Source organism: Lonchura striata, chromosome 9 (genome assembly GCF_050655825.1).
Source record: "Lonchura striata isolate lonStrDom1 chromosome 9, ASM5065582v1, whole genome shotgun sequence".
NCBI classification, from domain to species: domain Eukaryota; kingdom Metazoa; phylum Chordata; class Aves; order Passeriformes; family Estrildidae; genus Lonchura; species Lonchura striata.
Window position 1 is genome coordinate 19,075,227 of NC_140711.1, and position 17,183 is coordinate 19,092,409.

The window sequence follows — 17,183 nt, forward strand, 5'->3', positions numbered from 1 at the left end:
TCACTTTAACATGTGGCATATTACCTGGGTGGAGCTGGCAGCCACAGAAATGCAGTCAATGAAGCCATGTCTCCGAGTGAAAAATGCCACTATCTGCTGCCACCGGGAAGGCTCAGCCCGTAACTCATCTGTTGAGCCTTTCTTTGCCCACTGCTTCTGTTTGGGGCCTACCGAGCTGTGGCTGGAGCCAGCGTTGCCTCGACTGGCGCGAGAATAGAGGAGTGTGTTATTTCCAAAAATGTAATTCATCTCTGCAGCTCTGCAGGTGGTTGCCAGGCAGTCTTAATTCCCTACCAGCTGCTGAGTGGTGAATGAGCAGGAAAAAAAAAATGCAGATAGAATTACAGCAGCATCGTTTACAAACCAGGAAAACAAAATTCTTGCTAGCTGATGCTATTTTTCTTCCACGGCTTTCTACCTCTTACATTCCCTCTCTACCTGTGATTACAATGAGTATAATCTTGAGCAATTAAAAAAAAAAAAAAAAAGGCAGCAAGCAAAGGTTTTCCTTATTTTTCCTTTTCAGAACGCACAGGATGAAAACCTTGCTTTCTCTTCCTAGCTGCCAACAGATATTTAAGGGAAACTGGGCAGCAGGTACAGTACAACGTTACAAATTCACAGCTATGAGGATGGTGGTGGATGATAACAGCTACTGGGTGGAGAAAGCACAGATCAAAAATAACCAAGTTTCAATCACTGCCTGTAGAAATATCCAATAGCATCTTTTCACTTCCTTGCCTGCATAAATTATGAACCTGAAGCAAATAAAACAGGGAATATAGAGCAGAGCTGCACTTTTCACTGATTCTGTCTTTATGAAACCATTCCACAGAGCAGAATTACTTTAATACCATGTTCAAAACAAATATTTAAGAAACAACTGTTGGCTAATTTCTTCTTGTTTTACCCTGTTCTTTTGTGCATAAAACAGCTATAGAGAAAGTGAATTACAGTGCCACAAAACATTCTGTGTTGTGTATCAGAGGATTCCTAGTGAAGTTGTTCTACTGTGGTTTCAGGTTTTTTTAATCCTCAAGAAAATCAGAGACTAAGATTAAACACTACGAGTCCACACTCTGTTCTTATTCTGTGAATAATGTGTCATGTTCATAACACCTATGACCACATTTCTGTGACTGCTGTAAGCCTATTATGAAAACAATATATATATATATCTTTCTGACTCAACATTACTTCTCAAAAGCACAAGAATAATTCAAAACCAAAAAATTCTTACTATTCACTAATGACTTTCCAGTAAGATTATTTTGCTCTCCCATGCATACGATAATTATTACTGTTATAGGTTTTCTCTGCCCTCTTCATAGCAAGAAAAGAATTCAGAATAATTAGCTTAAAGATTATATGGAACTCAAGTTACCTTACAGAACTCACCATTCAAATTTTTATAGCCAACTAGTAAACAAAAAATCCTCCAGCTAACATCAGAGGGATTATTTTGAAATTGGTTAAATGTCAAGCTTTCAATACCAGCTCATCTCTGGAAAGCCGAAAGTTATTAAAACAATTTGTGATATATTTATGCAGTCATGATCATAGCACCAGGGCAATAATTTCAAAACTTAAGAGTTTTAAATAATTTTAAAACTCTTCATACGACAAACAAAGTCAGAAAAATTCCTTACAACACAGGCACATAATTCTAAAAATCCACTGCTTCATGATGTGCATTTTAGTGGAGTTACCAAATTCCCTCACGTACTTCTTGGGGTGCAACATAATCTGCAGTTTAACAAATTCTTACTGACAGCTATCCTATTCTGAGTAACAGTTTTTTTCCCGCTGGCTTCTATTACAAGCAGAAATAAGTACATTAATTGAAATGTGTCTTAGCGAGATCAATGCACCATTTACTTCTAGTCACCAATACAGCTCAATAACACACCACATGCCAATATTCTGAGCACACCTTTCAGACAGACTTTATTAATATTTATAAAATACAATGGCTTATCACTGCAAGTTATATGAAACTGGATCTGACTTGTGCAATGTCCTTAAAGCTATGAGCATAAGATAGATAATGGAGTTGAGAAATGCCTGAGACACAGTAGACTCTTTCAAATGGACAAGCTTCTCATAATGGGAATTTTTTCACAGGAAGACTGCAACACTTCCTGAACCCTACCTTTTTCCAGACACAAAAAACATACCTAGCCTGAAAATGCTATGAATTTATTACCAGAGAAACTGATCAATCCCTGGCTATGACTGAAGGTGTTTGGAACAAGGTACAAATTATATACTTTGAGTACCAAGTCTTTTTATAAAGAGTCAAGGTGAAAATATTTTCAATCTTTTTCTACATATGGCCTTGAATGTCAACACTGCTATACAGTTTATTATATATCCTAGAGAACAAGAATCTGTCTAACATTCAAAAGACTTCAAGAATTCCTTTTTCTCTCTGTTTGCCCCATAGGCCCCATACAAAGTCACATAGAAGAATGTGCAAAATTCTGGAAGAAAATGCCACAATATATGGACAAGAAATGTATCAAGCAGCTATTTTTGTTACTGTTACATCAATCTGTCTGAAGATAAGAGAGGTTTGCTGTGTTTTAAGGCAGATTCTTTCAAGGCCGATTCCCACACAGCCAACAATCCAATATGGCATCAATTACAAAGTCATTTTAGAAATCAGCACTTCAGGAAAGCATCACATGGATAAAAAGCTTCCTGAAAGTGAAGCAATGATGATTTAATTTCATTTGAGAGAGAAATCTAGAAAAGTACTTAAGGAAGAGGTTATGCAATCCTGCTGGTGATGCAAGGCAGCAATCTGTGTCACCTACACTCCATATGGATGCAATGATACCGAGCAAGATCTGCTGACGCCTAAGCAGATACAGTTGCAGTTATTTGTAGAAGCCAGTACGGTGGTAATGAGAAAAACCCTGATTTTTACATGCTACAAAGCAACCTGAAGATAAAGGCAAAGCACAGCTCCACAGATGGCACAAAACAGGATAGCACAAAGGAGTCCAGATTAGAAGAATGGTCACTTGTAGGGCTGAAAAAAACAGTGGGAGGTTGTAAAAACAAGGGCTCGTTCCAGTCAAAGAGCATTTCAACAGAGGGTCAAACACCTACAAGTAGAAACTGGAAAAAGTTCTATTTGCACGGAAAAGGCAATATACAGAGAAAGGAAAATCATCAACACAGATGTCACAGCTGGAATTGCATCTGTGAATGATTGCTTTCAGAGTCAAAAGGCAGAATAGGGAGGCTCATCAGGAAACTGCAGGAAGTCCTAAAAGGACTTCCATCCTAAAGAACTTCCTAAAAGGACTTCCAAAAGAACTTCCATCACCCCTTTTCCATATTCTGGATATTGATCTGATGGGACTAAAATTAAAATCAAAGCAAACAAAAAACACCACACACTAAAACAAAACAAAAAACACTATTTACTATTAGGCAAGAATTGAGAATTTGCAGATTTGAAAAGATTCCTGCCCCAAAACAAAACAGCACATAATTAAAGATTTCTACATCAGTACGTATATCTCTACAGGTTGAGAAATTTACTGCAAGATTCGTCTGCATTTATAGTGGCTGCAGAATAATATTATTTGTCTGTGGCCAATTAGCAAGATACAGTAATCACAGTGGTTATTAAATGTAAAAATCAACATCAAATACTTGGACTAGAATTCCTCTGACTTTCTATCCAAGCACATTGTTGTTATCAGCTTGCTGAGACAAGTCAAAACATGACATAATGCTATATTTTAAACTCAGATAAAGTTTTCCTGGGCATAACTGTACAAGCAGAATGCATACCTAAAATTAAAGAGGCACAGCAGCAAAACCTGTTTGTGAATGAAAACAGCAGTTATATCTCAACTACCCTTTCTAAACAAAAACCAACAGTCCCCCTGAAGCATTTGAAAAGTGTCTTATATTAGTTTTACCATCATTTGGTTGAACAGAGTATTGGCTAAGATAAGCACAGATCCTAAAGGAAAAAAAACTGATTGTCTTAACAGAGAAAATTCAAGGATCACCTAAAGCAATTGCAGGGACTTATTTTATTTTCAATATCAGTTAGGTTTTGACCAAAAACAGAGGAAAAAGAAATGTTCAGAACTTGGATATTCAAACATAAGATTACGCAACTTAAACTCTTCAGGCATGGGAACAAAAGCAATACTGAAAATTTAGATACAAGCTCTTACATTTCTTTCTTACACATTTCAGAATTCTGGTTCAACAAACTTTTACTGGCATAAGTTTAAGGCTCATAAACAAGTATATGCAGTATTCTAAACCAAAGCCCAGGAGTTCAGGACACAAATACTGTGGAGAAAAAAAATTGTCAACCCTTTCTGCTAAGAGATGCTCTAAAGTCTATCTTAACTTTTAGTTCAGATAGGACTGAAGGATAGTTCTTGATCAAATGGCATTTACATAACCAATTAAACGTACATCTCTTACTGGTGAAACCAACTTATAAGTAAACATCTCAGCAAAATTATTCTATAATGAGCTATTTTAGCATAAATATTTAATATAAAAGATCATTACCTTATTACTCACAATACACCTCAGACAACCTACCAATCTGGGCAGATTAAACTGCCTGGTCTTCCGCAACCTGCTCATGAATCTCCTGCCCATCTTTTTGGCACGCCAGACTGACAAAAACATCTTATGTTTAATGCAAGTCTCCTTAGGTTTGCTTCAGTCATCAAAATGAACCCAGCTGCACCAAGAGCTTAGGGAAAATCTCGGGTGAAAAGAGTGCAACCCTTTTCTAGGACGACTTGCTGTTGATTACTGTATCGTAGGTTGTTCTAATGTTTGGATTAATCCACAGTCCATCTGTTACAGTTTTTCTTTCTTGCTCTGTTGACAAGAATTTATTTAGCAGATCCTCACAGAGAACTGGGTAGATTTGGTCAACTGCTTCTTACTATAAAACACAAACTGACACCCTTGCATGTATTTCCATATTCTTCAAATACAGGAGTTTAAAATCAGGAAGCTATCAAGAACTTGGGCAATGCATTTTAATTAAAGACTGCATAACAGCTCCTCTCAACTGTGACCACTGAAGTACGATATTAGTCTGAAAATAAGTATGCCTGAGAGTATCTTCAAGTTTTTCTTCATGATTCCCAGTATACTATGTATGTTCCTAACACCAGAAGCATGGACTTTTTCCTGAAGATGGCAAAGCTTTACAAGTTCTCAATTTAGAAAAAACTAACAGATTGCAACCTTTTCACAATCATAACCCAACTTGCAAATTACATGTTAACCAATCTTTGATTTCTAAATGGAAACCATATCTTCAGGTTAAGCTACCCTACCTGCTCAGACTGAAGCAGGACAAGAAAATCTACTGGAGCAAAGAGGAAGTTAAAATTACTTTGACTGCTGGCTAACCTTGAACCCGCATGGTTCAAATCATAAAGACCACTATCCTTCCTGAGAGCAGAAAAACTCTCCCAATTAACAGAGAAGGCTGGTTTAACAGCAGTTCCACAAGCTCTATAAGACTTCTGGGGAAGCACTTGAGAAAACGCAAGGGATTGGAGAGAAGACACACCAGGAGATAGAAAGAAGGGAACCTATTCATATTATCAGCACCATATTTGGGTTCACAAGGAAAGGACATTGTTAGCATTGAAGGAAGGATGTGTAAATATGCACATTTATATAACAGCTATTTCCATACAGTTTGATGGGAAGGAGTTAAATAAAGGTGCTTGTTTGCAGTTGAAGAAACAAGCAATGTATGCTGTAATACCTTGGTTGGTATAGCTAGAAACCACAAGACTGCCAGCAGTTGAAAGATTATTGCAAAATCAGAGGCTGACTATAGATCACTGTATTTAAAGGCTATAAAACAACTATCACCTGCTAATTTATACTTCTGAATATAAATTTTAATTTCTGAAATAACCATTCCCTAGTAATTTTCATCATTTTAGAGATTCAGTGTTATTGACTGTGGTTTCATTGTTATCTCTCGAGTCAACTCTCTACCAAATGGAGGGGTCAAACTAGCTCATTCTTCATTCCACAGTAGCTGCCCTCTGACCATTCTTGTTGTTCTTCTTTGAGTATCTAAATTTGCCTTCTTAATCAAGATAATGAACGGTGGAGATTTCTGGAGTGATAAGATAATGCAGTTTTACTTCCATTTGCTTCACTGATTATTCCTTGTATTCCATTTGCCTTTTTGACTGTAAATTGAGTACTGAGATGATTATTCTATTAATCTGTTATAACCCTGAGCTCTTATTCCTCTTATACAGAAATGATGATGCAATGAGAATACAGGTTCTTCCGAGATCCTTCTGATAACCTCCATCCACGATTACCCATCTTCTTCCTTACCCTTTACTTTCATTCTCTTGTTGGTTTGGTTTTGGTGGAGAGTTTTTGTTTGCTTTGGGTTTTTTTAACAACTAAATCTCTTTTTTTTTTTTCTTGTTTTATGACAGCTTAAGTCTCTCTGTAATCTTTTTTGAGTTGTGTCCATTGTGTGCATCTAGAAAAGCATCAACATCAACAAGATGATCTTTAAGCACATGCTTTAAGGGATTTGTGCAGCAGAAATTCTCTTTGCAATGCATTCATTGCTTTCTCATCTCTCATTTCTCCACCTGTTCACTGATTCTGCTCTTCAGAACAGTTTTGCCAGGACAGAAATGAGAGCGAGTTCCAATTTCTCCTGTCCCTCCTGGAAGCTATTTTAAGAACAAGTACCACCTTGCCATATCTCATTCCTGTGATACCACAGTCAGGGTAAGCGGGCTATTACACAGCACTGTGGCACTAATAGATAAGCAGCTTCAAATCAGGGTTAATTTCAAACCATTAAGCTTAAATACCATTAGGTCCTGGAAATACTTTCCCAAAGATGACTAAACGTGAAAAAAAGCAGGCATACACGAAGTGGGCACAAGATATTTATTTTAGACACAGTGCATGTAGTCAGCAGAAGTGCTGTGCTAGGATTACAAAGCCTGCCTCGGCAAAGGTTTGGGTACCACTGACATACTATTAGACTTTTCTTTGGAACTATGTGTTTGCTTCACAAAGCTTGGGATATGGGGCACAAAACCACAAGCTGCTGCTTTCTAGAAAAGAGGAGAGGAAAGGCTGAAGGACATACTCCTCACCCTACAGGCATTCAGCACTAGGTCAAATAAAATGCCCGACTAACCTACTGCCTCTCTCAGCAGTGAAGGTGTAGAGTGATCCTTCCCTGCTCAGTACACCATCACAAGCTCCAACAGAGGTTCACAGAGCCAAAGAAGGTAAACTCTGTCTTACTGCTTTTACTCTAATAAAAGACTACTTGCACTCTAATGCAAACTGAGCCTGAATATTTTCTCCCAGATCTGACACTGAAAGGGGTAAGCAGAGATAAAGCACAGGGGTACTGGAATTGGGCAGAGCTACTGCTGCAAAGGTATTCCCTGGGTGCTTTGGTTAGAATTTGGGGGTAAAACTTCCCTCTCTTATTCAATGGGGGGCAGTACTTCACCTCAGTTTGAAGCATTTCATTGTTCAGAAACAAGAAAACAGTAACTAATTTGCAATTAATATCCTAATATTATGAAGTCATAGTTTTATTCACTGACATAACTTTATGTAACCACAAAAGAGTCCTCCAAGTGCTTTAAATGGATAAACAACATTAATACACGTGTTCCCTTTGGTAAAGGGAAGTGGGGATTTTTACTGCATCACCTGAAGCACAAGTGCTGTAGCAGAATACAACAGCCCCAGCCAGAATGACAGGTCTGTGCAGGAGGTGGAACAGGCAGCCAGCAATGGGAAGGCTGATCCCTGCACTGCCTGTCCCCAGCAGGGATGACCATTCCTGGGAACATGTGAGGATAGGAAAGTGGCCAACTTTGCAGCATGAAATACAAACAAGAGTCCAGGATTATGGAACTACAAGTTAAAGACTTCCCCCACCAACCCAAACCTATTTCTCACAATTCCTAGAGTGTTCTGCTACTCCACTGATGCTTGCACAAAACTGTTCTAGAGATACCAAATATGCAACCAGTAGAATGTCTTCAGCTCCTTAGAGATATACTATTCAGTCAGTAATTAAAATTTTCATGTATAGCATGAATAAGCAATTTTAGGGCCCTCACTAGACTAAAGCCAGTACAATGTTCCAACTAAAACATTTCTGTTCAGCTGTCCGTATCTGTGACACATGAAAGGAACAAACCAGGTGCAGGCATTTTCCTCATACCCTTGGAAGATTGGTGCTATGTGAAAATCTCCACAGACAGATCATGGGCAAAGATTTGATTAAAGGAAGAAGAAAACAGAAACTTTTCTCAACCAGTAAGTCTAGCTTCGTGTTACCACATGCAGCCACATGATAGTATCATTTACAAACTTATCAACTACTTTGAGAATTTTTTAAGAACTTGTGCAAATTTCAAATGAGAATTATGGTTATAATGAAAATGCATTGAATATTACAATATTAAGAATTTATTTCAGAGCAGGATAAGATTTACCATGCTAGTCATAGTATATTTTTCCAGTACAAGATATATTTAGCAGCTTACAAATTAATACATGTTTTCTTTAGAGCTTCAGCATTAAAAGTGAAATATTAGCCCCAAATACCAGATATTACAGAAATATATGGAAGCCCCAGTCAGGTTCTACACTCAAATACTGAATTATCATGCTACATCATATATATGAGATAAATAATCTGTCATGCCCAGGTGGTTCTAAATAAAGATTACTGTTTTGGTGGGGGTTTTTTGTCTCATTGCACCATGACCCACTGTTTTGTAGCCCTGTAATAAAGCCCTGTTATTCAAAGCTTTTTGTCCTCGATAGAAAACTTCAGCTTCCACTTCACAATTTAAAAGCTTGCTTGGTACCATATCATATCTGTGCCAGTTTTCACGCGATGGGAATTTTTAGATTATGAGTATGTGATTGCTGTTTATCAAATATTAAATGAAGATTGCTTATCTTCTTGACAGGGGAATGGGCTAACTCAGATTCAGATTGGGTTAAAATACTGCATTTTTGCAATAAGCATAAAAGAATAGAGAGACATATCTGTGCCAGTTTTCACGCGATGGGAGCTGTTTAATACCGCACATTTTAGGTGCAAACCCGTCGCTCCGGAGGGGCAGCGACCCGCTGTCCCGCGGCGCCGCACGCAGGGTTCATGCAGCAAACGCCGCTGCAGCGTCGCCATCTCGCGGCCAAGCTGCAGAGCAGCGCATTTCACAACTCGGGACCGCGCACTGGAGCCACGCGTTCCCAGCGGGAATTTGGAAACCCCACACTGAAGAAATTCCGGTACCAGCTGCCTACCTACCTGAAAATAGTCTTCAAAAACTTTGGTACATAATATCTATGAAGGAATTGAAGTTTGACCATTTTCACTATTTCTTCATGATTCTCCTACCATTAAATATTTTTTTAAAAGCTGTTTTAGAGCATTAGCATTCCATTTCACACAGGACTAGTGAACAGAGGACACACAATCTCCTGGGCCAAGTTTACTTACTTGTTACTTGAGACATAGGAAGCAAACATTTCTTCTTAAACTGACAAAAATCCACTCTAACAAAACCTGTAAGTCTTATTTAAACTTTAAATCAGTACAGCTTGTCTCTCTTCTTTTATGCTTATTGCAAAAATGCAGTATTTTAACCCAATCTGAATCTGAGTTAGCCCATTCCCCTGTCAAGAAGATAAGCCATCTTCATTTAATATTTGATAAACAGCAATCACATACTCATAATCTAAAAATTTGGGATACACGTTTGTACTTTTGGTCATTGAAAACTCTTTGAAATAGCATCCACCTATTCAAGCAAGTTATAAAAGCTGTTTTAAATCTTAGAGTATTTGAAAGCTTCTCTCAAGAACAAAATTCTCTTCTTCTATATAATTGCTCCATAGTGGAAAGAGCTTGCTATAACAGAAGGTATTCCTGAAAATTCAATTCTACTGGCCTCTGCAGCATTGCTTGACAAAGCAACATATGATCATAAAACCACTGACTTCTTCAAACTACTAACTCTGTATTTGAAATTTTAAGTGCATTTAACATTTCTATTTAAAACAAAAAACAAACTCCTCCTATTATTTTATTCATGTCATAAACATGACATTCTCCATTACATTTAGTTTCCTTGAGCAATGAATATTGAAGAAGGTGATTGAGCTCTTGTATATCAGCCAAGATCTGGTCCTTGCACAGTGTACCAAGCCAACCTAGCAAATAAATCACACAAAGTACTCTTAGAGCTGTTGCTGCTAAATTGATCTTCAGCACGAGCTAGAACTATGAACACCTGGCAGATCGTCAGACCAAAAGCAGAGCAGACCAGCTATGCTAATACAACAGCAACCTTGGGTTTTTTCTTCAGGAGAGGTGTAAGCCAGCAGTCAATTAGAATCAGAAATGAAAATTACACAAAATGCTGGTAAAACAACTGAAACCTGGAACACCCACCCCAGTTTTCAGACAAACAAAGCTTTCAACAATTTCAACTTACCATACATTGCTTTGAAATTAACAGAGAGGGGTTACCTGAAAATAATCAGATATATGCTAAAAATGTTAATACAAACTGAGTGGTAATACTTCCCTTATGAACATTCTTCCCTATTGAGTGATGATTTCCCAGCATTTACCAATGTGAGACAGATAACAGCAATCCTCCTCAGAGACTTAAGGCACAGGATTTTGAAAAAGCCTCACCATATTTTGTAACTGTACTTAATTCTGCTTAATTCTATTTTGCAAGTAGTTTTCTTTCTTCCAGAAAGAGCTTAAGAGCTCCTCTCTTTACCTTTTTGATCCCCTTGCGCTTTCTAAAAGGCAAGACTAATGCCTCCAAGAATTAGGAAAAGCTTGTGAATAAACAGAGTTGACCTTAAGTCCCTAGAGAAAGAAGACTTTTATTTATTTCTAATGGTTGCACATAAAAGGTGTTTCATTACTTTCCAAACATCAATAAATTCAGGGAATTAGACACATAAAAAGTGTGTTACCATGTCTAACTTCATAAGCAAGGAAAATTTGAAGTTCTCGCCATTCCCAAAAACAAAAGCTTTGTTTTCTCAGAAGGCTCTTCAGAGGGCAATATAGCCCACTTCTAAAAGGTGATTCATTAGGGCTTAAAGAATTCAGCTTGCCTAGCTGAAGACTATGGAAAAACACTGAGAGTTCATTATGGAGCTATAAGTAAAAATCACTAGTTCAATACCATCATATACATTTAAAAACTTCTAGAAAAGCTGGAAAACAAATGCACTCACACACTGCAGTTGGTTCTTCTACAGAATCCTCACAAGTCAATGATAGAGAAGTGACACATTCAACAAAATTTTTCTTCATAATTGAAAAAAATGGAAATATAACTAGGTTGAAAGTATTTTCTCTTAAAATATCATAGAATGGTTTGGGTTGGAAGGGCTCTTAAGGATCATCTAGATCAAACTCCCTGCCACAGGCTTGAAGACACTGCACTAAACCTGGTTGCTCAAAGCCCCATCCAAGCTGGCCTTGAACACTCCCAGGGACGGGGCAGCAACCCTTTCTCTGGGCAGCCTGTGCCAGGGCCTCATCACTCACAGGAAAGAATTTCTTACTAATATCTAATCTAAATCTACCCTCTTTCATTTTAAAGCCATTCCCCATCTTGTCCTACCACTACATGACCTTCCAAAAATTCCCTCTCCAGCTTTCTTGCAGCCACTCTATGGAGATCTAAGGTACCCACGGAGCCTTCTGCTCTCCAGGATGAGCAGCCCCATCTCTCAGCCTGTCTTCACAGGAGAGGTGCTCCAGCATTCTGATCATCTTTGTGCCCTCCTCTGCTCCAGCAGGTCCATGTCCTCCTTTTGTTAGGGACCCCAGAGCTGGGTGCAGCACTGTGGGTGGGGGCTCAGCAGGACAGCGCAGAGGGGCAGAATCCCCTCCGTCCCTCCCTCCCCTGCTGCTCACTCTGCTTTGGATGCAGCCCAGAACATGTTTGGCTTTCTAGGCTATGAGTGCACATTGTTGGGTCATGTCCAGCCTCTCATCCAGCAGCACCCCCAAGTCCTTCTCCCCAGGGCTGCTCCCAATGTAACAGCATTTGTTCTTTGCAGTTACAGAGGACACTATTGCACACAAACAATTCATGCTATAAGCCTACCACAATGTAAGCCCATCTCATCACTCTAAAGCCCAAATATTCCCCAGTATCAAATAATTTCTCCACTTTTCCCTCAAAACCATCCATAAAGACTCAGAGATGTTACTGAAAACAGCATTTAGTCTGCCACACAAAAACACTGTGCTATTCAGAACATGATTGAGCTATGTCTATCTACTAACACAGTAAATAGAACTGCCAGTTATTACGCCCTCCCAATCCTCACACTCTGTTGTCTAAATCTTTAAATCTGTCTTCAAGTTACTGAAGCAATCTAGCAAATAATGACGCTGCACACTGAAAAGCTCAAGAGACATATATGGCACTTGGCTTATTACATATTGCACATAGATCCTCAATTAAAATATTTACTAGAAACAAAGTCAGAATTGACTCTACAGATTTCTGACTGAAAATCCAAATTAAACCAACAGCCTGAACTTCAGTGCCCATCAAAACTACATCCAAAATTTACCTAGAGTTGTTTTCTGAGCACTTTACTACCATGCATGTCTAGTTAGAAAGTGTAGAACTAAGGCAATGCTTTAATGTATGCTAAGTAAATTTCACAATTGAGCAGTTCCATAAAAGATAGAAAGAGATGTTTTCCATGCTTTTTTTTTGCTAGACAAAATTAAATTCCTGAGAAGCATACCAAAACAGTTCACTATTTAAAAATGCTTACCTTTACTGGTGAAATATGAGAATGGGAAACAAATCCATGGACATTCTCAATCTGTGACAGATTCTTCTCCGATACATGAACCAGCTCTGGACCTGTCACCTCATTGGCAATGTGTGGAGAGCTGTGCTCCTGTGGGGGTGTATCTTCATCCTGATAGCGGTATTTCTGAAAAAAAAATTATAGGAAAATATCAGACCACCACAGAAATGAGAAAAAGACTATCTAGAAAACATAAGTCAGACAGAAATAGTTGTTTTTCTGACCTTGCTGACTTCAAGGCAATAAAATCTATAAATAAAAATTATAATTAGCATTTTTAATTTAAAGATTGATCCTATCCAAAAATGTCCCAGCCCTTTTAGTCCCACCTGGCATTACTATAAAGCTACCTAAACCCCAGGAGGGATTACTGTGTCCATAAGAAACATCCCAACATTTTCTAAGCACATTCACATTCACTCACTACTACTATACTCCCAAGTACATAAATAGTTATTTATAGTTTATAGGGAAAGCATGTCATATTATTAAAGGTACAGAAAAACTTCCTAAACACATACTCATTTTAATCTTGGGAAAAGTTATTCCTGTTATTGAAGTATATTTAGGATAGAAGATATTTCCTTAAGAGTTTCTTTTAAACAAAATTCCAAGATCTACATACACAGCTTAAGTCAAAAATAGACATTTTCCTGGTAATTCTTTTATATATCATAACCCAGTAGATAACTGCAAGTAACCCACTTGTCTATAAGTACAGGAACACTACACCAAGGCAGTATCTGACAAACAGTGCATAACTTCTAACCCTCTCAAAAGTTACATGCAATTTCTATTTCAGGTTACCACAAAGATCCATTCCCTTCATCAAAAACACCTACAACATTACAAAGATAAGATATACAGGACAAATTACAAAGAAACTGCTTGAAATTATGATTGGCTCCTGTAATGCTTGGCATATTCTTAACCCAACTGTAAAGCAGAAGCAATTCAAGTGTATTTTCTCAAAAAATACTAATTAACAAAAGAAGCATAAGACCCACTTCTTCCAGCATAAGAAATAACTCCTAAGAAGAAAGCAAAAGCATTGTAACCTCTGTTTACCACAAGAACCCAGCTCCAAAAATTTCAGACCTTCTCAGCTGGATGTACCAAAGGAGAGATAGTGAAGTCTGACAGTTAAGAAAAATTGCAATGGTTACTCAAAAAGCCCTAATTTTTCCATTTTTGACCAGAGAGGATTCATGAGATAATCAACTTAATAGCTCACTACTACCAGAAAATAAAAGTTCTTTTTCTTTCTTTTCCCTGCAGCAGTGAGATGCGAGATTGCTCAGCCTCAGACTGCTGCCATTCATCTTTTTTCTGAGATTGACTTGTTTTTCACTTATCAGAACAGAACCCTGAAAGGAGTTGACATTAGCTCTCCAGAGCAGCCATATTAAACATTGCAAAGAGAGAAGAATTATAATTTAAACAAAGTGTTGGCCAAAAATACAAGAGCATAAATTAGACCACACTGGCAATTAGAGAAAATAAACATTGAAGCTCCAAGAAGCAGAGAAAATGTCTTACAGCATCAGAGAATGTAGGACTTCAGCGAGCTTAAAGCAGCCTGCTCCACTGATGAAGGCAGTACTTGTGATCCAAAATAGATGTGGATCATTCCAGTTTTACCGTGGTGGCCAGGGCACACACAGAAACATTCACAAGAAGCCCTGAACACACTAATTAGTCAAATAGTCACAGGTCAATCAAAACTCATTTCCTTTACAAAATAGTTAATATCTTTAGACAAAGCACAGAATTACCTCACTTTTTTTCCTGAAACCAGACATATTTATTAGAAACAATTACTTTATTAGAAACAAATACTTCACATGACTGAATGCAAACAGGATCTAGATTTCAGTAATAGATGTATGTTTACATTATAGAGTGTATCAGTGCTTATAATATAATAGTGTATATGAACTTTTAATAGATCGGTATTTCATTATTTTGATTAAAAATGAAAAAAATGTTGCAGTAAAGAATTCTCCCCTAAAAGGCAGTGACAGACACTACAATCTTCTCCAAAAAATTTAAAGTGAACTGCTATTTAGATTTTGATTTAGTATTTGAGATTAATGTTACTATTTGACATGAAGTTGTTTAAGAAAATAGTGCTGTGGTGTGGTTGGCATGGTGGTGTTAATTCATAGGTTGGAGTGGGGATCTCAAAAGTCTTTTCCAACCTTGTTGATTCTGTGATGTGCGTGAAAACATAATATCCACACTACAACCTATTCTGAAAGGTACCATAGCCCTTCACAGGAACTACTTTTGTACAAAGTGCTTTAAGCAAAGCAAACTACTGTATCTTGTAACAGCATTCTCCATGGAAGTGTTTCTGCTGCTTTACTCCAGAGCACCAGCCCTGAATACAGGGCTGTCTGAGGCAGCCCTTCAAGTGAGCTGGTTGGTCACACAGCCACCACTCACCACTGCCCCTTCCCTTCCTCTCCCAGGAGCTGCCAGCCCCTGAACAAGAACTCAGCTGTTCCAGCCATGCCAAGTTAATTGTGCTGCTGCATCCAAAGCCCAGTGCAAGTTCCCCTCTGTGGGGGTCTAAGACACGATTTCACAGCACAGCCCAGCTCTCTCTCTCTTCAGCCAGGGTCTGAAAAAGCAGAGTCCATTCACTTGCTCTTGGGTCAGGCTGCACAATTTCATCTCCCTACCCCTTGCTGGGAGCACACAGCTGACTGCAGACAGTGAGCAAGCTCAGCAAGCTTATCCAGCAGAATGTTTTTTCCCCTCTTCCAGCAGTAACAAATTTTCTGTCATTCCCTGAAGTGGCTCATGACAAGCTGAGGCACACAATAAGGAGAAAAGTAGTTAAAGAGTTACAGCTAACTCACCCCCAGTGCCTAGGAGCAGGTCATTATGCTGCTACAAGTAAGAGAATGCAACCCCAAAACCAAATCCAGGCTCCAAGGAGAGCCTAATTTACAAGAGCCAGCAGAGCAAGGGACTCATCAAAGGAAAGAAAAAGGTGAGGCAAAACAGCTCTGAACTGGCAGACAGTCTCAGCTGCACACCTCCCAGCACTCAATTACGCAGTGGCCAAGTAATTTACCTCCTTTTTAAGGAGCTTTATAGACTGCTTTACAATTTAAAACCTTAATTTTAGATCCAAAGCAACTAAGTGCTAAACATTTAACACATACTTCTGACAGAGACACTGCCCCAGAGTTTTTGTTGCATTATACAAGTGTGTCAAAATTAATTTAAAATATTTCTTCTTTGATGCAACATAGTTAACATGATATCTTCAGGCTAAATTATACCCTCAATAAGTTTTGAAATGTCACTAAACTCTATGGTCACTGGTGTAAACTACTGAAAAATCCATTTATTTTAATAAACCAGTGATGGTTTTCATGCAATGAAACTCATAAATGAACCCAATTCACCACAGTGAAATCATTTTTTAGGGCCACAACATCCTTGCTTCAACTCTCAGCCCTAGCAAAGTTAGACAAAAATAAGAACAAACAAATTATCTGCAAAAATATGCAGGACAAACAAGGATATTCTGAACATTTTATAGCACCATTTATCAAAACAGAGAACACCTACTCACAGGTAAAGCACAGAAATTTTTAGGAAACCTATGCTAAGAGATTCACTTTAGTCTTCCTAAAGACTACAGTCTTCTCTGTACTTTTAAAAGACAGTATTTCTAATTTTCCTTCCTTCTCCAGACCTTAGCCCTCACCACCCACCAGCCATACAATTCCCAAGTTACTGCTCGCTTCCAACAACAAAAGCAACAAATCCCAGGAAAGCACAGTCTGACTTACAGTCTGTCCCTGGGTAAAGTTTTCATTTTCACTGTACAGGTACAACCATGGTGACAAAGAGTTTAAGAATAAAAGAAGACTTGAATAAGTAAATCTAATAATTTGAATTTGATAAATATGCAGAAGCTCACAAGTCAGACCCTTTCTGAGGCAGTATGAACAGGCAGGATGATGAAACCAATTAGTTTTAGATCATTTGCACACAATTCTCCAAGTTTAAATACTTGTTCTTTTTTAATAATGTCTCTATTTTACCCATTAAACTAAATCTGAAAGGAGCCTTCCAAGGATCATACCAGCAATTGAAGTTATTGTGAAGCATTGTTTGACATGTAACACTTCCACTCCTGCGAAGAATTACCTGGATGCAAGTCAAAAACAAATAAAGACTGAATACCTACAGCTCTCACATCTCCCCAGCTTTCACAACTCTGCCACCATTCAGCAGAAAAT

The 17,183-nt window shown here is 38.1% G+C and overlaps 1 protein-coding gene across 17 annotated transcripts in view; it reads right to left on the bottom strand.

The window, feature by feature from the left end:
* The window catches only part of DLG1 (discs large MAGUK scaffold protein 1), a 142,018-nt gene that overhangs the window by 77,078 nt on the left and 47,757 nt on the right, over positions 1-17,183 (bottom strand). For 11 of the 17 annotated variants that reach the window (XM_021536895.3, XM_021536891.3, XM_021536890.3 and 8 more), the window contains one exon: positions 12,880-13,044. In XM_021536895.3, coding sequence (XP_021392570.3) covers positions 12,880-13,044 — 165 coding nt within the window. Of the gene's footprint in view, positions 1-24; positions 12,852-12,879; positions 13,045-17,183 lie in introns of those variants that run through there. The other 6 variants (XM_021536902.4, XM_031505635.3, XM_085587733.1 and 3 more) reach the window with 3 other exon arrangements.